Below are 26,567 nucleotides of genomic sequence, written 5' to 3'. Positions count from 1 at the left end.
AAGAGATATTGATGACCTTTAAAACAGGCTGTAAAACAAACAGTATGATAGGGTGTAAGACAGAGTGATGAACTGTAAGACAGGCTGTAAAATGAACAGTATGAGGTGTAAGACAGAGTGATGTGCTAGAGGACAGGCAGCAAGATGAGTGGGTAAGACAGAGTGTTGAGCTATGAGACAGGCTGTCATATGAACGGTAATATAAGGTATACGACAGAGAGGAGCTGTAAGACAGAGTGATGAGCTGTAAGACAGAGTGATGAGCTATAAGGTTGTAATATGAGCGGTAATCATAGTGATGAGCTGTAAGACAGTCTGTAAGACAGAGTGATGAGTTATAAGACATGCTGATAAGCTGTAAGGCTTCATAATGAGCTGTAACACATGGCGTGAGACTTTCTGTAAGATGTTATTTGGCTGTAAAGCAGCATGTAGTGATTGTGGGTATGTGTGCTTCCTAACTCATTCCTGCTTGCTTGATTTTGGTATGTGAACCATGTTTTCCTTTATTCTTTCCACAAGAAACTCTGTTTGTAAAAATAACTGATACTCTTATGAATTCACACATTTTAGACTAAAAATGCACCTCGAAATATAAATTCAGCACATAGCGTCTTGTGTCAGAAAGATTTTTTAAAAAATCGCCATGTGAGTTTGTCACCCAAACCACCTACCTTTATGCGCACTATTATCTACAATGATTCACACGCATTTCACTTGATGCTTTCGTTTGAGTCGCGATGTTATTCAAACCAGAAATGTCGCGCGGCCGTTACACGCGAGGTGACAGTGTGCGGTCAGACAGGCCGCTGCAGCCCGATACCGCCGCCGATGCCCTTTGCCGGGTGGTTTTACGTAACGGCGAAGGAAAATACAGTAGAGTTATGGCGACAGCTGCTGTGTGGGGGAGGGAGTGGGCGAGGGGGTGCATTCCTGACGGATTTCTCATTTAAACCCTTGGCTGTGAGCTCTTCTTCCCACCACTTTCAAGCCCACCGCTTCTTGTAAAATTTTCTGCATATCAGACAAGATCCCTCACCCCCCCCCGGGACCCCTGCTTCACCAACAACATTAATCAATCAAGGCCTAGTAAAAAAAAAAAAAAAAGGATGGCTAAGTTGCAAACCCCCATATCCTAGTCTTCCCACCCCCTCACTGCCTTCACCAACCCCCCACCCACCACCCCAACCCACGGTGTCTTGCTGTCTCTCGCCTTTAAAAAAAAAAAAACCCACATTTGCAGTAAGTGCTTCCACATATGTCTCTCCCTGTCTCTCGGCCTCCGGACCGGACAGATGTGTGGATGCTCGTCTCCTCGCTAGCTAGTCAATATTGAGAGATTTATCGCTCGCTGTCTCTTTAAATATATTGCGCCGTGAACACGCGCATTGAACGTGTAATATACTGAAGCCGGAGAGGATTCGGGATTTATATAATTAGATATGGGAAGTTAACTGGAACAATGTTTCTGCTTTTCTCCGTGATTGCATTTTGAAAATGCACGGGAAAGTGGCTTGACAAATGCACTGTGAGACGATCGTCGTGTAGCCTCCTGTTGTATCTGGACCAGGGGCTACGGAGCTGACAGGGCAGGCAGTAGAGTGAGAGGCCCTCACACCTAGCATGGTGGAATGTGCCCCTGCCCCAGCCGAGCTGTCGTCCGCAGACTGTGACACATGACAGAGTTTTTTTTTTCCAAAGCCGGACGGACCAACGAGCCCAAACGTTAAGGCAAATAGTGATTGGCCAGCGGGAGGCTGATCAGCCCGACAATCCTCTGCTCTTGGCAGTAGCACAGACCCTGCCGAGTCTTCTGCCCCATATGTAGGTCAGCTCAAAGTCTCGGCCTTTGAAAGGAGCCCTGGGGGGCGTCCAGCTCTTTGTGTGTTTATGGCAACTGCCACAAATCGGAAAAGTGCAAACAGGAGGAGAAAAAAGACCGAAAGGCACACATTCCCCCCTTCTTCCTTTTAAAAACTACAGCTAAATTATGTCACATGAGAACCTGAAGTATTCTAGTCATGGATATAATTTGTTAATGCAATTTTCCTCATAATCTCATTCTGGTGCACTTTGAACATCTCGAAAGGTCAACTCAAACTTAATTTTCCGAAAAGGTCACTTTGAAGAAAGTGACTCTAGCCGACCAAAGTAAATAGAAGCCTCCTTTTAAGCACAGCGCAGGCGCAGGGGCAGGACCTGGGCTGGGAGTTTTTGGTTGGTCACTGAAGGGTTGTCGAAATCTGTTAATTAAGCAAATTAATAAGGTTGCTGAGGTATAACACTGCCGGACTGACTGGTCCCCTTTTTTGCTTCTTCGTGAAGGTGGCGGCATCATTTATAAGTTACAAACTTCAGTCTGGTTAGTTATTAATGGTACCGCTTTGTGGCGATTGCTCAGGACTTTATTGCATTATTTTACAGCAGGTTGGCATCCATCAATGATGGCCTGAGGTTCTTGCGGAATAATGAATGAAGGGAGAAAAATCTGTAGTGTAGGATTAATAAACCACAAGAAATGCACCTGCTGCTTTGGTGATGATGATTTTGACGACGACTATGATAACTGTTATTAATATTATTGTAATTATCTGTCTTCCGTACCACTTGCAGTAAATCTTGAAGCACTCACAAGAAATAGAGAACAGGGGAACTTTCTGGATGGGAGTCCTGTCCTCCTCCTTCTCCTCTTCTTCTTTTTCTTCCTCCTCTCCATCTTCCACTTCTTCTTATCATTATGATTATTATTATTACCTATATATTGTTATGGGCCACGTGCATCGTCTGGGTTGGATTAGCGTATTAAAGGGCAACAGTGCTCTGCTCTGTTGACCACACCTTGTCCACACGTTTTAGCTCCATTATCTTTGCCTGCTGTAGACCAGGCGTCTTCTTGGTGAGAAGCACATGCTGAAGAGGTTGAGCTCCCAAGGGGCCCCTTCATATGAGCTATGGAGTCCTAGAGTGGGTCAGGCAGGGATGAGTCATGTGATGATGCTGGACTTGAGAGTCCGGGCCTTTGTAGCGGGGGGGGGGGGGGGATACCTGACCCTCTTAACTTCTAGCAGACCTCTTGGCCCGGGTCTCGACCTGCTTCGGCACAGCTGCGATAACACAACATCCAGATGTCCGCGAGGGTTTCTTCAAAGGGGGTGGTCAACCTGAACAGGGGCTGGAGGGTTGACTCACTTCCAGAAGAGGTCATCGCGAAGGGTGGCCCCCATGCCTGCAGCCCATAGGGAGGGACGACGGCCAAAGAAAATGGAAAGAATGAATTTAAATGCTTTAATCTAGAATTCCAGCATAGGAGATAACAAGCACAACATTGTCATGTTTTTGTGACCTTGTACTTTCTGAAAGAAGGGTCTACTGTAGGATCAGTGAGATCATCAGAGATGTTAAGCAGCATATAGGACTCTCTCTGTCTGGTTCAGTCATGTGTACAGAAGAGGATCCTTCAGAAGCTCTTCCAGTAACAGGCCCCCGCCCATCTCTCAGCCCACACTACCCCCTAATTAAGGCGGGAGCCCCACCCATTTCTCCTTGCTGCTGTTTTACGACCCTGTCTGACAAATTGTGGGAGCTGATCCATATCTCACTTACTGCTGGTGGTGATTAGTTCCAGGCCCTTTGACAGTGGGTGAAGAAGGAGCTTTGGCTACCTGTACCCCCCCCCATCCAGACATCCAGGATAAATTGTGATGCATGTGCTTGTTTTCTGAGCAAACAGATAAAACTCCATGGGGGGGTGGGTTCCTCTGCTGAGCTTCCAGAGAAACACAAGAGTGAGGAAGAAAGACAGCAGTTCTGCTTGGGTCTGGGGGCAGTATTCAGTCTTTGCCGTGCTGATCAACAAACAGAGGTAGTAACCAAAATGAGCCAGTAGTACAGGTCAGGTAAGAAGAGGAGAGGAAATTGGGAAAAGGAGAGCGATGAAGAGACAAGAAGCTCATGAAGAATATGGATGGATGGGTAGAAGAACAGAGGAGCTTCAATGGAGAAGAAACCAGCCTCTAGAACCCAAACCCACACAAGGTTTCTTTGCTTTACGTTGCAGCCACTTCTGAGAAACACTATCTCCATAGCAACAAAAACCCACTTTCAAAGGCTGCCACATAGATTACCTTTCACAGCCAATAAACATTTTACATGTAAAGTCGTATTTTGCAGAATCTAATAAGCTTTAAACATGGACCTCTCACGAAGCATAAAAAATCAATTTGGAGACAAAAAAACATTCTCTTCTGCTCCTTTCGGCCCTCGGGGTGTCAGTGACCTGCACTTCTGCGTTCTGCTCCCGGAGGACGTTTACACTGGACCTCCTCCTTCAACAGCAGGAGGTTCGTTCAAATGTGAGAAGTTAAAAGCAGGAGCCCCAGCCAGCTCTCATGCTCCGTCTGGATAACGTGGCCCCCTCCTTCACACATACGGAGGGTCCCCAGAGAAGGAGAAGCCTTTTTCACTGCGTCGCTGAATTTATGACGAGGGAGTACGGAATATGTTTGTGTTTCTGTGTCTTTCCGAAGCCGAAAATTGCACGGAAATGTTATTGTGGACCGAATGCCGTCTCAGTTACAATGTGCGCAAATAAACAAACCCATCTGTGAGCTTTACTTCAGGACACAGCGCTGAAGAATCAAGTCAGTATGTGAGACCTGAGAGCTCTGTTCCATTTGTTAAGATGAAAATGAAGTGTGTGTGTGTGTGTGTATCTGAGACTTCACTCCCATATATAAAATATGCTGTTTTATACAGTATATGTAAACATTTAGAAATTCTGCATATAAATGTGGTATGAAAAACACAGCATATATACTTTCTTATTTTATATATCACCTACATTTAAACTGTATATAGACTATACTGCCATAGAAAGGCAAAACCCCATCCATCCATCCATACATCCATTTTATATACTATTTTATCTAAATTGAATTATGACTGAAAATGGGAATCTCAGGATATTAGCTGGGGCTCAGTTTTGAAGAAAACACAGTTTTCACAGTAGTTACAAAATTCATGCTAAAACCAAGACAGAACACCCTCTCAGTTTCAGTGTATATGCTGTGTTTTGGCTTTGTAGGGCAATATTTACGTTTCATGCTGTATATGCTGTGTTTCGGTTTTGTTGAACGGTATATGCGTTTTATGCTGTGTTTCGGCTTTGTAGGGCAGTATTTACGTTTTATGCTGTATATGCAGTGTTTCGACTTTGTAGAGCAGTATTTACGTTTTATGTTGTATATGCAGTGTTTCGGCTTTGTAGGGCAGTATTTACGTTTTATGCTGTATATGCAGTGTTTCGACTTTGTAGAGCAGTATTTACGTTTTATGTTGTATATGCAGTGTTTCGGCTTTGTAGTGTAGTATTTACGTTTTATGCTGTATATGCAGTGTTTCGACTTTGTAGGGCAGTATTTACATTTTATGTTGTATATGCAGTGTTTCGGCTTTGTAGGGCAATATTTACGTTTTATGCTATATATGCAGTGTTTCGGCTTTGTAGGGCAGTATTTACGTTTTATGTTGTATATGTAGTGTTTCGGCTTTGTAGTGTAGTATTTACATTTTATGTTGTATATGCAGTGTTTCGGCTTTGTAGGGCAGTATTTATGTTTTATGCTGTATATGCAGTGTTTCGGCTTTGTAGGGCAGTATTTACTTTTTATGCTGTATATGCTGTGTTTCGACTTTGTAGGGCAATATTTACGTTTTATGCTGTATATGCAGTGTTTCGGCTTTGTAGGGCAGTATTTACGTTTTATGCTGTATATGCAGTGTTTCGACTTTGTAGGGCAGTATTTACGTGTTATGTTGTATATGCAGTGTTTCGACTTTGTAGGGCAGTATTTACGTTTTATGCTGTATATGCAGTGTTTCGACTTTGTAGGGCAGTATTTACGTGTTATGCTGTATATGCAGTGTTTCGACTTCGTAGGGCAGTATTTACGTGTTATGTTGTATATGCAGTGTTTCGACTTTGTAGGGCAGTATATACGTGTTATGTTGTATATGCAGTGTTTCGACTTTGTAGGGCAGTATTTACGTTTTATGCTGTATATGCAGTGTTTCGACTTCGTAGGGCAGTATTTACGGTTTATGCTGTATATGCAGTGTTTCGACTTTGTAGGGCAGTATTTACGTTTTATGCTGTATATGCAGTGTTTCGACTTTGTAGGGCAGTATTTACGTGTTATGTTGTATATGCAGTGTTTCGACTTTGTAGGGCAGTATATACGTGTTATGTTGTATATGCAGTGTTTCGACTTTGTAGGGCAGTATTTACGTTTTATGCTGTATATGCAGTGTTTCGACTTCGTAGGGCAGTATTTACGGTTTATGCTGTATATGCAGTGTTTCGACTTTGTAGGGCAGTATTTACGTGTTATATTGTATATGCAGTGTTTCGACTTTGTAGGGCAGTATTTACTTTTTATGCTGTATATGCTGTGTCTTGGCTTTGTAGGGCAGTATTTACGTTTTATGCTGTATATGCAGTGTTTCGACTTTGTAGGGCAGTATTTACGTGTTATGTTGTATATGCAGTGTTTCGACTTTGTAGGGCAGTATTTACGTGTTATGTTGTATATGCAGTGTTTCGACTTTGTAGGGCAGTATTTACTTTTTATGCTGTATATGCTGTGTCTTGGCTTTGTAGGGCAGTATTTACGTTTTATGCTGTATATGCAGTGTTTCGACTTTGTAGGGCAGTATTTACGTGTTATGTTGTATATGCAGTGTTTCGACTTTGTAGGGCAGTATTTACTTTTTATGCTGTATATGCGGTGTCTTGGCTTTGTAGGGCAGTATGTACTATACTGTAAAATATATTTCTAGTAACACCGTATGGCTAGCATGCATTTTTGTAACATGCTTAATGATGATAACAGAAAGCGGAGCATTCGGTCGCTCATTAGTGACCTTTGGAATGCACCCGCTGCAGGTTAATGGCTCATCCTGGAGTTACGAGGCTCTAGCCTAAGAAAAGGGGAAGCAGATATTTTGCCCTCTGTTGTAAATGTGCTTCCACTTACCAGCCTTGGTAGAAGCCTGACACTTTGGACTGTGATCTGGCATCCGAAAGATGCGGGTTAGCGCTGACAGCGGGCGTCGGTAGTCACGGAGGGGGGGGGTTACCGTGGCGGCGGGGCCCACCCAAACCTCGCAGGCGGAGCCGCTCCTTGGAGTCATGCGTTTTGTGTACCATAAAGGAACAAATGGGATTTATGCAGATTGCAGCAGTGGCGGTGCATCCGCACGAGTGTTCGAACAGAGAGTCTTATTATTGGAATTTAAATGAATTTCTTTCAGTCTCTCTCCCGTCCCTGATACTTATCAAGCTAATCCGACCCTCCACTCCCAGATTCACACTAGAAGCGAGTTTAATTAGCATAGTGCAAGGCAGGCAAGCTGGCAGAGCGGCAGGAGGAGCGTGCAGAGGCGGGAGGGCGGCTGCCCCGTGGTGGTGCAGGGAGCAGGAATTCCGGGGGTCAGCCAGCCTCCCTGCCCGCTGTTCCTCTCCGCTGAGCTGTCGCCGGGACCATGCAGCCATTTTTGGAGGCTGGAGTGGGGCGTTTATAATGCTTCCTGATCATGTCTGTATTAGTCGGAAAATTAAACGAAAACAGGAGCACCAATTCCAAATTTTACGGCATGCCTCAGTACAGCTGTGGATTAAATATACATTCTTCACATAGTTTCTTCAGGCACATAATACAACTTTAAGAACCGTACCATTTTGTCTTTAAGGTTTTCGTCTTGGTTGTCGGAGGTATTTGCATAGAAGTATAGTTTAGCACGCTTTTGTTAATTGGTCAGAATGAAAATTCATGAACAGCTCCAGCTGATTTTTGTGAGGAATAAAGGCTTCCTGACTATTTCGGTCCTCATTTTCACTAAGAAAAATGTACAGAGGCATGTCTGTTTGTGTAGAATGAACGAATTTATTGGTGGCGTTTCTGCCGTCTCCCGAGACTCATCTCACACTCTGCAAAGGCAAGTCTCTGTTTCTCTACAATTGGGCCACTCAGCCTCAGTTTGGATGCCCCTGGCCAAACTACTCCCCACCCCATGCCACCCCCCTCCCCCCGCCCTTGCCAACCCCTCCCCATTTACCCCAGTTCAGCGTACTTTAACCAACAGGCGGAGAGATTGATGTTGGCCATTTCTCCACGCCTCTCAGTCTCTGTTATGTTCTACTTTTTTGCTGTGAAATTCAATCAGGTTATCCAGGTTTTACTCTTCATCGTCCCCCCATCGTGCCCCCCCCCCATCTCCACATGGAGACCGTAATCCTAGGAAGACATATAGCTGGCATCTTCCACCTGGAAAGAGCAGGACACGATAGGCCATTGTGATTGACGGTAGCCGTGAGAGTGCCTCTGTGTGTCGATCCTTCATCAGCTGTAACCATGTCAATTCCTCACCACCTTCCATGGGGGTGTTGAGCCACAAGTCAAAATGACCACCTTTATGTCTTTATTCCACTGTTTTATTGTTGTCTTACAAAAAACAACAAATGTACAACAATCGACCTGTTCTCTTCCTGCGCTCATCTGTTGGTATCCTATTGCTTTGCTACCATATCTGTCACGCTTACAACTCAGTTATGGGTTAAGCATTTTATTCTGGTGGACTTGGATGGGCCACCGTTGGGCTACAGGGTGGAAGTATTACCCACCTCACCAGAAATACTTGACGTAACGGGTTTGTTCACATTGTGGCCGTAAGTTTGCATTCAGTATCCTAGAATAGAGATTAAGCAGTCACTCTGCTGCAGAGGAGTTATACTGTGTTGCAGAGAGAGAGAGAGAGAGAGACAGAGAGAGAGAGAGAGAGAGAGATGTTATGTGTTGCAGAGAGAGAGAGAGAGAGAGAGAGAGAGAGAGAGAGAGAGAGACAGAGAGAGAGAGAGAGAGAGATCCCTGTTCCAAGGTGACTTTGCGATCAGGTTCCAGAAGCGGGCAACAGTCTGGGTGCTTTTGGAGGGACCAAGCTGCTTACAGCAGCCGCTGACTCCTCCAGCACACATTCTCGACTCCGGAAAGCCAGTGCTTTTCAGTCTGGGATTAGGGATGTCCTCCTTTCAGTTCACAGGTGTATAAACTTCAGGGCAACAAGGCTCTCCATTTCTGAGATAACAGTGCGTCGGCCATTTCAGTCTGCTTGTAAACAACAGGCTAACTAGTTAGCTGGCTAGCGGTTGGATGGGAGACAAATGTGAAATATCGTTTTATAAAATTGAATACTAAATACACTAAAAGGTAGCTCAAAATTCTGTGCAAATACTCTGTAAATTATTTAAAGTTGTTCACTGTTTCAAAATAAATGACAGCACAGTAACAGTGGTGGCGATGTGTGTGTTTGTGTGGGTTAAGAATATATTACAATACGGGGACCGAATGATCGAACAATGTGAAAAAAAATCTGTTATTTTGACGTTGTGGGGACTGTTTCTTCGGTTCCCACAAGAGGAAACCCAATTTTATAAAAACCTGTGGGCTTAAACTTAAAAAACTTAAAAAAAAAAAAAAATTATGCTTGTTTATTCATGGATATGGTTATGGCTAGGTAGGGGTTGGGGTTGTCTTTGTTGGGATTACAGTTTTTCCTGTAGAAATGAATGGGTGGTCCTCACAAAGATATGGATATAAACGTGTGTGTGTGTGTGTATGAGTGTAGTATTTGCTGTGTTTTGTGGGGAAAATGCCCCAGTACCTCATGGGGACACACACCCCTGGCCCTTTTCTGAATAAACCTGAAGACTCCAAACTACGAGTTTGTTAGTAGTTACGATATTTCAGTATTTTGAGGGTGGAGTTACAAATCATAGATACAGTGGGAAATCCTCACTGGGATGAAGATCGCAAGGCTTTTGAGTCTTAGCCTTTTCGCCCCTTTGAAGCAGAGTCCTCATAAACAGTTTCGCTCCCTGAGCTCAGCTTCCCCTCAGCTCCAGAGAGGAGATCGATCTGACAATAGCAATAGGGCAGGGTTTTGGGGGGGGGGTGTGGTTGGGGGTGTGCTGGTGATTCGGGGGGTCAGAGGTGAAGGGGGTCCCCTCTGGGGCGGTTTGGTGGAGGGCGCTCCCCGGGACGCCTGGCCGTTTGTTTGGCCTCAGCTGGAGTTCGGCCCGTCTCGCCTCGGCCGCTCTCTCATGCAGAACCACCCAGTCATCACGCTCCCATAGAGCCAAATGGCCTTCACTTCCTCCGGGGAGAAGGCCGGGAATGGGGAGGGGGCTGGTGCCTTGTGCTGGCTAAGCATGGGGGCTCACACCCCATGGGCTGCCGATTTCATATAAACAGAAAACTTGCAGCTATTCATTTAAGGGCCTTAACATGGATCCGCGCTAAAACTTCTGTTCTGTTCTGAGAATAACCTTGTTTGGCTAAAAACAACGGCTAATCGATGAAATAATAACTTAAATCGCAATTCTATCACGCTGAGAAACACCTAAAAACATCGGCCCCTCGAAACAGAGGAGGCCCTGGTCTCCTTTTCTCCTCGCAGCCATATTTAGCATCTTCGCTAATAGTGACAAATGCAGGAAAAGTGGCCCTGCGGTGGTGTGTGTGTGTGTGTGTGTGTGTGTGTGTGTGTGTGTGTGTGTGTGTGTGTGTGTGTGGGAGGGGGGGTCGCCGTTAAAAGTCCCCAGCGGGGCCCGCATTTAAGCGACAGAGTGGCGCATTTTGAAGGACCCCTCAGCTAGAACCGGATTTCTGCGATGGTGGATGTGACCATCTACGAGGAAGAGGAGGAGAAGGAGGTGGAGGCAGGGAGAGCGGGAGCGTGTGTTGGGGGGGAGTCGGTGCCTTATGGCTCTGCTATCTCTTGATCAATTCGCCGGCTGAAAGAGCAGCTTTTAAAGGACTTCTTAAAAAGGACGCCTTCCCTTTGTGCGCAGTGTTTACCCCACTCCATTGAGAAGCTATTGTCCATCCCCAATCCCCCCCCCCCCCCTTTCAAAGGGGCTTACAATGGGCCAGCTCGTTTGAAACACAACAGTAGATTAACTGCAGTGACAGTGTATTAAACTCTGATGAATCGACAGTGCGAGGCATAGATCAATGTCTTTCAACCTTTTGCACACAGAGGGTCGCTGTGTTGTCTGGCTGAAATACGACAGGTTGCCTGCTTTCCCAGCTGGGGTGTTTAATTTTTTTTAAAGGGCGGGGTGCCATTCATGAAGCCTTTTTAAGCCGCATAAATAAATGCTGTAAAAACAAATATATATAGCCCCGCACTGCCGAAAATAATCATTAAAAAACTGATACTGAAGTAGATTGAATTTTTTTTTTTATTGCTTTAAAATGGGAATTTAGCATCTCTCGTTGAGGTGTTGCAGGCTTGCCATGGCCTCTCCCGAAATTCCGAGGTTGTGGGATGCGTTCGGATTGACAGTTTTGGTCGCTTTCTGCTTGACATGGATGCTTGAGCCCCTTCAGAGGGGCCTGTTTCCCCCGACCTTCAGCTGCTCCCCTCACATGGAGACTATGGCTGTTCCATAAACATGGCTAACAGGCCTCTCCCTTGGGGGGGGGGGGGGGGGGTCCCGTCTTCGCCCTGACCTTTTGATTACTGTTGCTTTTTATCTGGAGTTGAGGGATCACCGTTTACGCAGACTCCCGCTCGGCCTGTGATCAGCAGCAACAGGTCCCGGCTGCTGTTTCGGGTGGGGATTAGCCTGTCACCCAGATGGAGCCGATCACTGATCTCAGGCCAGATTTTATTGTGACGCCGATGCCTGGTTTTTGATTTCTGGCAGAACACTCATGTTCCTTCAACGTGACACTTTGACACATTTTCACACATACACACCGGGATCAATATAATATAAACAACCCTATCGTGTCTTTTTTTTTTCCATTAAAGGACATTAGCTAGTAAATCTGTAATTACACTTACAATTTTGGTTACTGTTTCAGTTCCTGTTACCCAACACCTTGTGTATACACGGTCATGAAGTAATGGATCTTGTGACTGTTTAAAGTTCTCATGTAGAGGAAGACGAACCGGCCGCCTTTGCTCACCGCTTCTCTGTCTCCAGGTGTGGTTCAGCAATCGAAGAGCCAGGTGGCGCAAGCAAGCGGGAGCCAATCAGCTGGCAGCCTTCAACCACCTGCTGCCTGGTGGGTTCCCGCCCACTGGGATGCCGACTCTGCCGACGTACCAGCTTCCAGAGTCGACCTACCCCACCGCCACGCTGCCACAGGGTAACGATTAATTCCGGCCACACATACATTGGATGCTACTCATATCAGCTTTGCATCCCCCCATAAGCCCATTCCAGCTAAGCGTCTAGTAAAATAAACAAACTAATGAGCATAATTATCTTGCTTCTTTGTGCAGCTGTTTATATACATATATTTATGTGTATATCAGTGTTGATGTATGTATCGTAAATAAATATTTGAATGATGCCGAGGATATTGATTCTCTGTACACACTTTTAGCATTACAGTACAGCCTCTTCCCAGGTTACAATGGGGTCAGTTTCCGGTAAACCTACCGTAACGTGAAAATATTGTACGTTGAAAACCTAAGCTAACAGACACCATAGCCTGGCCTGGCCTACCTTAAACATGCTTAAAACACTTACATTAGCCTGCAGGTGGGCAAAATCATTAACACAACGTCTAATATATAAAAAAGATGCTGAATATGTCATATTATTTACTGAATGATGTACTGAAAGTGAAAAACAGAATACCCATCACAACGTCAAAATATCCTGACATAGACTACAGAGCTGAGCCAGTCTCCATCATTTAAGTGATGCTGTGTCACCATGGATACTGGAAGCCATTGTCTTTATGCTACATGATAGAAGGATGGATGCGACCTGCCACTGAGGTCAACAGAGCAGCAAGTGAGCCTTCCAGAGGTGAGCATTGATCATTGGCCTCACTCCCCCCCCCACAGATGGCAGCAGCACAGTACACCGGCCCCAGCCCCTGCCCCCCTCCACCATGCACCAGGGTGGGCTCACGGGCGACAGCGGCTCCGCCTACGGCCTCTCGTCCAATCGCCACAGCTTCTCCAGTTACTCCGACACCTTCATGAGCCCCTCAGCCTCCAGCAACCACATGAACCCAGTCAGCAATGGACTCTCTCCGCAGGTCAGTGGGGGATCAAAGAGTGCAAATACACAGAGTAACAGCAGGATTCAAGCAATCTCTTATTACAAACCAGTAGCTCTCACATACTCGGGGTACATGCACACCTTTTCCTCAACTGTATCTAGTTACGGGGAAGTTTTCAAAATGCCACTCAGCGCACTCAGCGATATCTCTGGCTGAAATGTGTCACTGCACATATTCAGACGGCATGACCTATTAAAATGCAATACTATAGCATGCATCAATGCAAAGGGAATTTTTATTACATACAAAGCTTCTCCGTAAAGGAAGAGAATTATTGGTGAAAGTCTTTCAAAATTAGCATTTAAACACTTAACCGTAATAGTAATATTTTGTTAAAGATGAATTTGAACCAACTTACAAAAAAATTTCTGGTCAAGACACAACTTAGGTAACAGAATATTACTACTATTTATCAGACTATTTAACAGACTATTTATCGAATCACACCTAGAGTTTACCGCTGTGTTTGTTTCCGCACTTCTGTGAGGTGTAATTCTTGTTTCTAATTTGTGTGTAAAGATAGATAACGTCACAGAGCACTTAATGAAGGGTTTTCTGTGACTGCCGGCTTGTTCTGTGGGTTCATCTGACGCCTGTGTTACCCAAACTCGGCATGAGCAACCTGCTAAGTGTTCGATACAGGCGACAGCAGTTCTCTCGCTGTTCTCCTATTGTAGCTACGATGCCGCACTGCCCTAACAGCTTTGTCAATTATAAGAGCACATTCAGGTATGTGCCTGAGCACATGATTTGTCGTGATCTGTGAAAATGCGATTGCTCTGATGTGTGTATTTGGCTGCGTGCACGAAAAAAACGAGAAGAATTCACGTCACCCTTTATGGGCGCGTCGGGCAATAAGCATTGAAAATGAGACTTAAAGCGAGAGGTTAACTCTGCAGAATAAAAATGACTGATATTGATGCAAATCACTGGTGAAGAGTAAATTATATGCAATTACCCACCAATACTGGGCAGTCTTGCCCATCCTAAGCAACAAGATCTGGCTAACAGGCAGAAAATAAGATTGAAATGGTCTGTAAAGAATTGAAAACGAATTTCAATGCTGCATTTGTCTGCAATTACTCCCTTATTCACACATATTTTATTGGGAGTTTTTTTTTTATATTTCTGAAAGCAGATTGGAAACATTCTGGTATTACTCTCTCTTTCTCCAGAGAAGAAAGAATTAAGGATTTTCTGACAAAAAAGAGATTTTCTCTTGTACTGGAGAGTTGAGGGATAAGGCGCGATTCACAGCATGTTTGATTGTTAATCGTAGTGTTGGGGCTTTAAGTGCTAATGCTCTCTCTGCAAACCTGCATATATATCAGGAAGATGACTGCCTTTTTTATTAATGTGATTCAATGCCTCCTTTACAAATGGGGCTCTCACCCGCTCATTCTATTATCTGAAAAAAAAACCACTGGGTATATAATAGCCCCCCCACCCAGTTTTACATTGTGGATTATGACATCAGGGGTATAAAGGTATTATTATTCTTGCCGTAATTATTTTAAAGAGGTTTCTTTACCTTGTTGGGTACATATCCATTCAGAGGAACGCAAGTCATTGCCGTCAAGGCATTTCTCTGGTTGGATTGGAAATTACGGTGGGGGGTGGAGTTTGGTGGGGGTGGGGAGCTTGCTCAGATGAATTCGAGCAAATTGAAGCAGTTGGATTTCATTTCTTGATGCGCCGGCGGTCTAAGTGTTTGTTAAATAGGAGAAAAAATGTAAAATAAGGACACTAATACACCGCATAGCGGCTTTGTGCGGATGTTTTTCACGCTTTTTGACACAAAGGGGCGAGTGGTATCGAGCGAGAGGGAGCGTGCACAATAGTGGTGAAGCGGTGAGCCACAATGTGCATCCAGCTGGAGGCTCGGCCCCCACCCCCCCCCCCCCCCCAACCCCGAACTGACACACAAGAGGCATGTGGCAATTCCATCAGGGCCTCATTGTAGGGGAAATTAATGTCCCCTTTGACAGGGGCGACGCAGTTTGGGCTTGGCCCTCGCACTCTGCACCCAAAAGCAGAGGGAGATGGTGGGGTGGAGAGTCGGGGCAGCTACATACATAACAACCCCCCTCCTCCAACCTCACCCATCGGCAAAAAAACAAAAAATCTGACATCTGCTGCAGTCAGTTACTTATGTTTCTGTCCTGGCCTGCCGTAGACCTCACTCTCACTCCATCCATAGCTGTTTCTCTCTCTCTCTCTTACACACGCGCACACACACACACACACACACACACACTGACATACTTTCACATTCTGCCTTCCTCTCTCTCTTTTTTCACCCTGGTCAGATGACCTTCTCATCTTTGTGTGATATACCTCTCTGACAGGGCAGATAGGGACAGATGCAGGATGAATAAATGCTATAACAGTTTTTTTTTAGTAAATTAATTGATAAACAAACAAATTGCACAGTACGAGGAGCCGTGACGAGACAATGCTGGTTAAATCTCGCATTTCACAAACTGCAGTAGGTGCTAGATCGGAATAAGGCCACTTGGATGAACAACTGCAGGCTGAAGGGGCTTCAATTTGTTCTGAAGAAGGAAAAGAAATTTCTTTAATTTTTGTTTGTTGTTGTTATTTGGAATTAAAGCATTCCCCGAAGAACCAAAATGCCTTATAACTTCATACCCCAAAGGAGTTTTTTTCTTTTTTAAAAGTTGCGTTGCTTCCATTGCAACAAACACCCGCTCTTTGACTCTTTGTTCTTTAATGAAGACCTACATTAAAATTTTTGCTTTGTATGCATTCAGTTACTTAGAACGTCCACCAATTGCCCTTCAATGTAACATGTTTTTAGCTCCAAAGCAAAATTTCACTGCACCTGTATCCATTGTGGATTAAAACATAGATAAAACAAGTTTAGATACAGACTTGTCCAAACATACAGACGTGAAGCATCCACATTTGTGTGAGTAGTACTTGTGAGTACTTTCTTTTGATTAGTATTTGTTCCTGCTACATTTCCCAGCATTCCCAGGGCTTGCCCACTCATGTGGTCATGTGATATCATTCATGTTTATCCCATAATATCCATTGATTATAAAGAGCATTCTTAACCTGCATCTTCAAATATCGGCGCTTTCTCCATTTTCTCCTACTGGAAGAACCAGTCCAGCTAATGTATTAGTGCTGCCTTTCTTTGTTCTCTTGACCATAAAAACACGGATTCCGTGTTATCAGGGTTTCAGACAACATCTGTTAGCGGTAATGCATCTGTGTGCTCTTCTATATGCGGCATAATTTTTTTTCCATGAACAGTTTTGACAGGCAACTTGTTGTTGGAGAGACGCTGACGGGAATGTGTAATCTTCGGCGAATCGGTTATGGTGGCCGTTTGCCAGGCAGTAATGGAATCCCGCTGTGCTTGTTGCTCCGACAGGTGCGCTGGTCCGCCAGCTCCGGGCCCCAGCCTGACCGGGTACATTCCTTCATCAGGCGTCTGGAAAGTGCATTATTATTAGTGTCGTTCTTGGCTGTAGTGTAGGAGGTGAGGATTTCACATGCAGGTTACAGATGCATCCCCCACTGGCCCCAACAGCCGAGGGACTGAGTCGTGGGGAGTCGGGGGGGGGGGGGCACCGAACAGGAGCTGAAGTCCTGTACAGGAGACGTGTCGTTTGCATTTGGGGGGAGGGTCCCTTCATAGCCTTTGTGAAATTCAATAAATTACCCGCACGTGGACTCTGATCACACGTTTAAGGCCCAGCTGGTCATGTGCAGCAAAATGTCCCATGTCAAGTGAACAAATGAGGTCAAAGGGAAACCTGGAGGGAACCCAGAAATGGGTGATTGAAGATGTGACTGTCCAGACCTCCGGAAACTGATCTACCATTGATTCACATCACCGCCAATCCTTTCCATGCTTGTGACTTAGATATGCATTTTTCTGCTTATTAGAGCTTAACTTGGTATGTTAAATGCTGATATGACTCTAATAATCATTCTGATTCTAGTTCTTTAATGACATTTATACATCTAATTTGCCGATGGATTTCTATATATGACATGAGGATTTTAACTAGTGCGTGGTGTTGAGCAAAGAGTATACTGGCTTGCAGTGTTAAGTGCTGAGTATGTTGCTATGGTGTTGAGTGTTAAGTAGGTTGGGACACAGTATGTTGGTGTATGGTTTTGTGCATTTCTGAATGTAGAGTGTGCGATATGTGGACATGCAGCGTAAGCTTATAAGTCTGTAGTACTGAGCATCAGTTTGTTGGTACACATTGTTGAGTATGTTGGCAAGTATCTGAAAGACTTCAGTGTTCAGTAGAATGATGTGCAGTGCTGGGACCCAGACTGCGGAATGTGCCCTTCAGCATTTAGGATGCTGGTCTGCCGTTTTGAGTGATGACTATACTGGCACAGTGTTCAGGGGTCTGTCCCCTCGATGGCGTTGAGTAGACTGCAGAATAAGCCTCGCAGTGAGAGCCAAGTAGGATCCAGGACCACAGCAGGGCGCTGAGTTATCAGCCATCTCTCATATCAACGCATTTTTTAGGACCACATGCTGCAAAGGTGCATCCTTACCCGTTTATGACAGAAAGCCGTGTGACACAGTTAGATCTCTCCTAATGTGCCTTTTAAACCGAGTTAATGAATATTTGTCTTTATTTCAAGACAGGGATACAGTCTGGGAAAGACAAAAAACCCAAACCACAAATAAATCTTTGCGTCATTTGGTCAAGGTTGGCCGAGTTTGTACGTTTCAGAGATAAATGTGTAATTGCACGATGCAAAGTGTAATGAAAATGAGCAGCACAGAGGAAAATGAGCTCAAGGCTGTGCACATAGGAACGGACCAACATACTTCATAGGTTTATCGATAGACTTTTAAAAATGTCAGTAATCAAGAATAGGAAGTTTATGCGGGAATCCTTAGTACCAGAGAAATTAAATGTGATTTTATTGTTTGAGAATAAATAATTCATCTAGCAATTTGATAGCACAGTTTTCGTCTGTACTCTAACTACTTATCCTTGTCCGGTTGTGGGTGGTGAAGCGGCACAGGGCAGTGGGCTGGGGTACACCCTGAGTGGGATGCCATTCCATTGTAGGGCAGACGTACACACTCACATGTGTGTTATACAAAAAAAGTTATACCAAAACTAACCTCGATTTATTATTTTTTTAAGAACAATAACTCAAACTGAGGTTTGTTTTGCTGGCTATAGCTGATCAGTACTGGCAGAACATTTATAAAGAAATCCTTTTTTCACCCAAAAAGCTATACTGCACCTTGTTAGTGCTTGGAAAAGCAAGGCTGCATTTAAGAACTTAATAAATGAATGAATGAATGAATGAATGATTGACCCATTCCCACAGTTTGATGACACTCTAGAGGGGAAAAACAATTGTCACTACTATGGCAGGAATGGGGAAGAAGGAATTTTTTTTGCAAGTGTTTTTTTTCCAGTGCAGTTGGAAGATTTGTGTTTTGGAGTGAAGGAACTGGCTAGCATTTGATGTTGGGAAGGGAGTGTGAATAGGCTGGGTTTCAGCACTAGGGGATCAGAGGCAGAACAGCGCTCACCAATACTTCCTTTGATCCATATCCCCAGGCTAGCCTGAGTGCGCGGCGCGCGCTAGCCGCAGCCTCGCTAGTGATTCCTGACAACTGTCTGGCGGAGATAAGGCAGGGACCCAAACGGCACTCCGGAGTTCCATTAGCACAGAAGCCACTTTAAACGGGATGAATTATATTTAAGAAGCCTGCACAGGGGTTGCCAAAAAAGAAAATGTAGGAAAAAAATAATAAATAAATAAATAAATAAAAATGAGTTTTTTGGCTCAGTCCATTTCCGTTTCTTGCTCTAGACAAGACATTGTGCACCTGAATGTGAATGAGCGAGAGTTTTCCTGTAGTCTCCCGCCTTATTAAAACTAGTGCATTAAGCCTGTCGCTGGGCAGCTTGTCAGCTGGCAGGCTTTAGCCTTCGACAAATCAAAAGGATGAATGCATATATTTACATTCACATCCATACTCAGAGTGCGCGCTGTGTGTGTGCGTGCATGTGAGTCTGTGCGTGTGCGTGTGTGTGTGTGGGGCGGGGGGGGGGGTGATACTTGTTAATTAGAACTCATCTTAAATACAAGATACTGTTTCAATTTGGCAAGAATTTAAAAAGTAAGTAAGAGGCTTTGGGGAGAAAAAAAAACGAGACAGACCTGCTTGGGAACTGCCAAGAAAATCACGGAATTTAAATCATATCCACTGGCAGAATGTTTTTAGCATAAATTTATTTATATTTGTCAGTTTCCTTTAAAAGTCTCTCGGGAGAATAACACGTCGTTTTGTTGCTCTACTGTTAAGCGCTGGGAGTGCGGTTTCTACGGTTACCCTGATTTAAACAATGCTTTGAAACACTTTTTTTTTTTACAACTTCACATTGTTGATTCAGTCCCGTAGGTGTGACATAACGCAGCGCTTTAAGGGAAACCACACGACGTCATGGAGTGCGGGTGCGTTTCCCCAGTGCACGGTACCTTCTAGTGGATGCACGCCGTAACTGCGTTCTCCGAAATGCCACCTCTTCTGGATCAGGAATCAATCATTGATATCACACCGGGACTTAAATACAGGCAGTAATGGGCAATGCGAAGATGTGCTTCTGGATTTATTCTCAAATGCTTCAAGAATGTTCCAGTGCCTTAGGTTTGTTTCCGTGTTAACTGGGTTTGGGAATCCTGGGAATTTTGTCTTTCCTTTCAGCGCATACTTCCATCCTGTCTTGGATGGCCTCCAGTAAATTAGCAAGGATTAAACAGGGATCAATAAATATAAATAGGTATCGTTTTGATTTCCATACTGCTGAAGGCTACAACAGGATGGGCTTTCGGGCTTGGCTCACCCTGGACTGAGATAATGGGTTTTGCAATCAGGCAGTGTGGGAATCCTCTAATGGACCTTGTCTTGCACAACAGTTGACGGAAGTCTCCCTCCTGGCTTGTGCTCAGGTCTGAACCATGCCCTCACCCTTTAACCCCAATCTCAAGAGCCCCAGCAAAGCAAAATGAGATCAGCTGAAGTCTTACTGCCATATTTCAGAAAAATATGTTTGGGTCTGTATTTTATCTGTTTTATTTTTTTCTCTCTCTCCAATACCTTTTTTCTAGCTTTGGACCATACTGTGCCTCACTCTTGCTTTTTTCACCCGTTCTCTCTCTCTCTCCATCCCTCTTTCTCTCTCCCCAGAGAGGAAACATTATTCCCCTCACACAGATGAAAGGCTATAGCGGACAATAAAAATGCTATTTAAATGCAAGGATGTTTGTATGCGGGTGAGAGATATTTCCTGCAGAAAGTGAGCTGGTGCATCCTGATAAATAGCAAATATAAGGGAATGCGATTTACATTTATCTTGCAGAGGCAGCCAATATAAATTTCAGCAAATCCTGGAAGATGAGGATTTAAGTAGGACTGGGTAAGACCGATTCCTACTCTGAGGGTCCCACGCAATAGCAATGCCTATTAGACTGAGAATTGTATTCTCATATTAAAAGGGTATGGGCACCTCGCATTGACAGTTTCTTGAATATCTTTCACACATATATACATATGAATACATACGTTGCAAGTTTTATGATATATAAGGATGCAGGAAATCTTTTTCTATCCCGATGTTTCTAGACTCCTTTCTAAGAATGTTCTTGCGTGTTGCTACATTTTGAAAGTACTTTGTTTTATTTTTGCATGATTGAATTCATTGGTGTGTTTTGTGTATTTATGGGCAATGTTAAGCAGTGTTTGCTGCTGAATGGTGGTTACAGACGATGCGTAGGAGAACGTGTGGTGGTGTGGCAGGGTGAAGGTCTCGGCCAGGTGCCTTTCAGCGCAGGGGACTTACTGGGCAACACCATACAGCACAGTGCCGCTTTCCAGTAGCTGATGAGGACGTTGGTCCCGGGGCTGTGTGGTGGGGGGGGGGGGGGGGGGGGGGTTGCGGCGCCCCAGGGCAGGGAGGTGGATCGGCCGGCCAATGTGCTTCCTGTTAGTTCCGGGTACCACTCTGACAGGTGCAGGGCCATGATTAATGCATCGACCCTGGGAAGCAGTCAGGACTGCCGGCGTAAGAATAGGCAGCCCGCGCAGTCACACGCAGTCACACGCAGTCACACGCAGCCACACGCAGTCACACGCAGCCACACGCAGTCACACGCAGTCACACGCAGCCACACGCAGTCACACGCAGTCACACGCAGTCACACGCAGCCACACGCAGTCACACGCAGCGCAGAGCACGCCACAGCGGCGCGGCGCCTTCGATCGGGCTTAGCAGGGGCCGCCAGAGATCCCCCCCCCCATCTCTCGCACCGTGGCCCGCCTGTCTCTCATGCCTGTTTGCCCCCCCTCCCTGCACACCGCGTCCTCAGCTGGCTGGCAAACACGGCTCGTCGTGCCCTCTCAGTCTCCAGCTGAGAGCTATTTCACTATTTATTTACATGTAATTATCGCTATGAGGTGCTGATATTAACACTGTCAAGAACAATTTGACCTGACATTTCTCACTGGTTCTGTTCCCTGCTGTTTTTAGCAAACAAACCCCCCCCCACCCCCCAACCACCACCGCCCCCCCCACACTGCCTATTCCCAGATCCAATCACCGCCGTCTCTGCTATCCGAGTGCATCTGTATGAGCCCCAGACCTGGTGAGCGAAACCCACTCCTGTGAAATCATTAAAAACCCTCCATTTAAATTAAGGGAGGCAGGAGTGTGTAATGGAGGGAATAGGGTGCTGAAGGGGTGGGGCAAGGTGGAGGTGGGGGGGGTGTATGTTTCAGCTGGGGAGGGGGGGGGGTCTTCTTGGTGACTGGATTCATCCTACAGTGGCATGTCTTAAGCACATTACTGGTTGAAAATAAACACATTGTACTACACACTCTGTCCAATTGTATCCCAATAGAAGGCATTAACCTTTGGTTAGAAAGGGGTCCTGCTCACCATTTGGCACATTTAAGAGCTAAAGAGCGCTATCCCGGGCTGTGCTGTGCTGTGCTATGCTGTGCTGGGCTGTGCTGAGATGGCAACAGGGTTACACGAGTGACTGTGTCCTTTTCATCATGCTTTTGTCATGATTTTTGCTGGTAATAATAGCTTCTTAGGCTAAAAGATATATTAAGTCAGAGTAACTTTTATTGTCAGCTTCAGATATATCATGCGTGGAGTCATGCGTGGAGTCATACTCTGAGCCGAAATATCGTTCTTGTTGATCATGAATGAAAAGTCATTCCTCAAATATAAATTACGAATCTTATGAAGGTAATATAATCACAACATTTTAAGACATATTGTTAGCTACCTGATTTGTGGGGAAATATTGTGGAAATTTGGCCTGGAAGCAGAATATGCAATAAATAAATTTATATATAGAATTAGAGTTACTAGTCCAATGTTATTAGTCCATAATCATTATACCAGAATTATTAATTCTTTTAACAGATACTGTACAGACTTAGTGTGCAAGGAAAATTGTTCCTTTCAAACCAGCAATAGCTTTTGGTTTCCCCTGAGTTTACATGGCAGCAAAAATATCCAGTAAAAGTATCCAGACCGTTCCGTAAGTTGCCCGTGTAGATTTCCGTATCAACGTTACTGTGTGGTTCCCGCCTTCCTCCTTTGGTGAGGATTCATAGCATCCTGCAGTTTTGAGTGACAGGCATCATCCAGTCGGGATCAGATGTCAGACCTCAGAGCTCGTCCCTAAGTGTGCGACCGTCTTGGAAGGTGGCCGTGGGCTACGGCGCCGCTTATGCCCTGCGTCCGCACAGCCCACACGCCGGAGGGGCATATGTGCGGCACCTCACACCGCCAACGCACCGCGAGAACTGACAGCTTGTTCCTCCGGCCCGCTAATCGCTGTCATCTGTGCCCGCCTTGTCCCTGCCCAGTCTCTGTCACTGTCAATCAAATGCCTAATTGGGAGCGATTGCCCGACGTCACTGAGCGCTTCCCTGTGCCCCCCTCCAGCCCCTGTCCCGCCAAAATGCCTCACACCCCCCCTCTCCGCACGCCACCGCCTCCCACCCTTGTCTCTCCCATCCTGCTGCCGGATGCCACTTTTCATTTCCCATTAACGTACGGCGGCCAATTAGCAGCGTGACACATGGCTGGGGGAGGCACGCCATCCCAGTCCTGTGCTCCCTGCTCCCGGGGTGGCTCTGCTGTTGGGGGGGGGGCCCTCCTAATTACCCCGTTCCCCCACCACCATGACGGAGCCCGCTAATTGAATTTATGCAATCGTTGTTATTTCAGAATTGTCATTTTGCCCACTCAGATGAAGGCCTTCTTTTTCCATCAGGATTCTCACCTTGTATTACCTTGTATTATTGTGTGTGTGTGTGTGTGTGTGGGGGGGGGGGGGTCAGTGACTATTGGCTTGTAGGGGAGACAGTGGCTGTCATACACAGGCAGCTCTTCTTTTATGGCAAAAACTTCACAACCCAAGAGCAGACTGTGTGACTCTCTTCTGTTTTCCTTAATTACTGGCAGTCCTCCACTTTGGGCTCTCACTAATACTTTACTATTTTAATATTTAGAATTAGGATCATATTTTTAAAGAGAGAACGAAAATTTTCAAAAATCAACTCTAGTTTACCAATATCTATTGTTACATTACAATTATAAAGTGTTTGCACTTTTCACGTAATCACATTGCTTTAACGTCTGGTATAGGACACATACAGTCCCAGAAGGAGTGAATATACTCTCTGATGTTATATACATACATACGTACACATATATTTTGCTTATGCAAGTGACACCAACTTATGTCATAACCACTTCCTGTGGTTGCTGACCGATTGCATCAGATACCCTTAATGCAATATTGTGTCATTGTCATTGAATGATACGTTATAATCATCACTCTGTGTATTTTTGTGGCATGTGCTAATCTGCCATTTATTAACACGTCATTAGTCTTATAATAAGTCTATAGACCAGAAAAAAAAAATGTAATCACACGGAAGCAGGTGCTTGCAGATAAACTCGCCCGGTGTCATTTCAAACGGCTTCCCTCGCTTTGCTGATACGCCGGTGTGTGCCGCGCTATTCTGCACCACCCCGATAACCCCCAGACATTTGGACGGCTTATTTTCCCACTCTGCCCCGGTGACCTTCTTCCCACTTGAAGGTATCTCTCCAGGGCACTCTGCTCGGGCACAGTGAGGCGCTATCGCTGACACGGGGGCTAATCCAGGCCCACGCAGATTAAGCGGCGCGGGTACGGAGAGCAGCACACAGAAGCGGCTGCTGGGGAGGGAACAGAGGACAGTTTCTATCTCCTCTGCAGGCAGGCTACCCCCCAGGCCTCTGGCGTTCCACTTCCCAGAGCCCCACAGCCCACAACCCCCCCACTACGCACAGACACTCCGTCTCATTCTCTCCTTGTACATATTTTTTAGTTCATTCTGTTACTTTCCCTCCCTGTATTTCCCTGCGTATGGCTCCACATCATTTCCAGATCACTCTCTCTTTCATTTCCTAGTCCTCCTGTTTACCGAGGCCTTCATGTCCTGTCTGTCAGGGTCTGCTCTTTCTCTCTCCAATTTTCTCTGTCATTCTATTCTTGCAGTGAAGGGAAGCTGAGAGCTGGTGGTTGGGACATTGGTAGAAAAGATGTCCGTATACCTAACAGCAGGGAACCACTAGGGAGCCACACTGCACTAGATTACGGCTGCAGTGAATGAGAATTCACTGTGTCCATGTGTGCCAGCTGTGAATGAGAGGGGACTGTGTCCATATGTGCCAGCTGTGACTGAGAGGTGACTGTGCCCATATGTGCCAGCTGTGACTGAGAGCGAACTGTGCCCATATCTGCCAGCTGTGAATGAGAGGGGACTGTGCCCATATGTGCCAGCTGTGACTGACAGGTGATTGTGCCAATATGTGCTAGTTGTGACTGAGAGGGGACTGTGCCCATATGTGCCAGTTGTGACTGAGAGGGGACTGTGCCCATATGTGCCACCTGTGACTGAGAGGGGACTGTGTCCATATGTGCCGGCTGTGAATGAGAGGGGACTGTGTCCATATGTGCAAGCTGTGACTGAGAGGGGACTGTGTCCATATGTGCCAGCTGTGACTGAGAGGGGACTGTGCCTATATGTGCCAGCTGTGACTGACAGGTGACTGTGCCCATATGTGCCAGTTGTAAATGAGAGGGGACTGTGCCTATATGTGCCAGCTGTGACTGAAAGGTGACTGTGCCCATATGTGCCAGCTGTGACTGACAGGTGACTGTGCCTATATGTGCCAGCAGTGACTGAGAGCGAACTATGCCTATATGTGCCAGTTGTAAATGAGAGGGAACTGTGCCCATATGTGCCAGCTGTGACTGACAGGTGACTGTGCCCATATGTGCCAGCTGTGAATGAGAGGGGACTGTGCCCATATGTGCCAGCAGTGACTGAGAGCGAACTGTGCCTATACGTGCAAGCTGTGACTGACAGGTGACTGTGCCCATATGTGCCAGTTGTAAATGAGAGGGGACTGTGCCTATATGTGCCTGCTGTGACTGACAGGTGACTGTGCACATATGTGCCAGCTGTGAATGAGAGGGGACTGTGCCCATATGTGCCAGCTGTGACTGACAGGTGATTGTGCCAATATGTGCAACTTGTGACTGAGAGGGGACTGTGCCTATATGTGCCAGTTGTAAATGAGAGTGGAGTGTGCCCATATGTGTCAGCTATGACTAACAGGTGACTGTGCCCATATGTGCCAGCTGTGACTGAGAAGGGACTGTGCCTATATGTGCCAGTTGTAAATGAGAGGGGACTGTGCCCATATGTGCCAGCTGTGACTGACAGGTGACTGTGCCCATCTGTGCCAGCTGTGACTGAGAGGTGACTGTGCCCATATGTGCCAGCTGTGACTGAGAGCGAACTGTGCCCATATGTACCAGCTGTGACTGACAGGTGACTGTGTCCATATGTGCCAGCTGTGACTGAGAGCAAACTGTGTCCATATGTGCCAGCTGTGACTGAGAGGGGACTGTGTCCATATGTGCCAGCTGTGACTGACAGGTGGCTGTGCCCATATGTGCCAGCTATGACTGAGAGGGAACTGTGCCCATATGTGCCAGCTGTCACTGAGAGGGGACTGTGTCCATATGTGCCAGCTGTGACTAACAGGTGACTGTGCCCATATGTGCCAGCTGTAACTGAGAAGGGACTGTGCCTATATGTGCCAGTTGTAAATGAGAGGGGACTGTGCCCATATATGCCAGCTGTGACTGACAGGTGACTGTGCCCATCTGTGCCAGCTGTGACTGAGAGGTGACTGTGCCCATATGTGCCAGCTGTGACTGAGAGAGAACTGTGCCCATATGTACCAGCTGTGACTGACAGGTGACTGTGTCCATATGTGCCAGCTGTGACTGAGAGCAAACTGTGCCCATATC

At 45.8% G+C, this 26,567-nt stretch overlaps 1 protein-coding gene across 2 annotated transcripts in view; it reads left to right on the top strand.

Annotated features, from left to right (window-relative positions):
* Positions 1-26,567, top strand: part of pax7b (paired box 7b) — a 70,672-nt gene that overhangs the window by 32,297 nt on the left and 11,808 nt on the right. For both annotated transcript variants that reach the window (XM_049017911.1, XM_049017910.1), the window contains exons 6-7: positions 12,050-12,215; positions 12,925-13,121. In XM_049017911.1, the coding sequence (XP_048873868.1) occupies positions 12,050-12,215; positions 12,925-13,121 (363 nt within the window). The remainder of the gene's footprint in view (positions 1-12,049; positions 12,216-12,924; positions 13,122-26,567) is intronic.

This window comes from Brienomyrus brachyistius, chromosome 6, assembly GCF_023856365.1.
Source record: "Brienomyrus brachyistius isolate T26 chromosome 6, BBRACH_0.4, whole genome shotgun sequence".
In the NCBI taxonomy this organism is placed as follows: Eukaryota; Metazoa; Chordata; class Actinopteri; order Osteoglossiformes; family Mormyridae; genus Brienomyrus; species Brienomyrus brachyistius.
The sequence above is the reverse complement of the archived record's forward strand: the minus strand, read 5'-3'. Positions and strand labels throughout refer to the sequence as shown.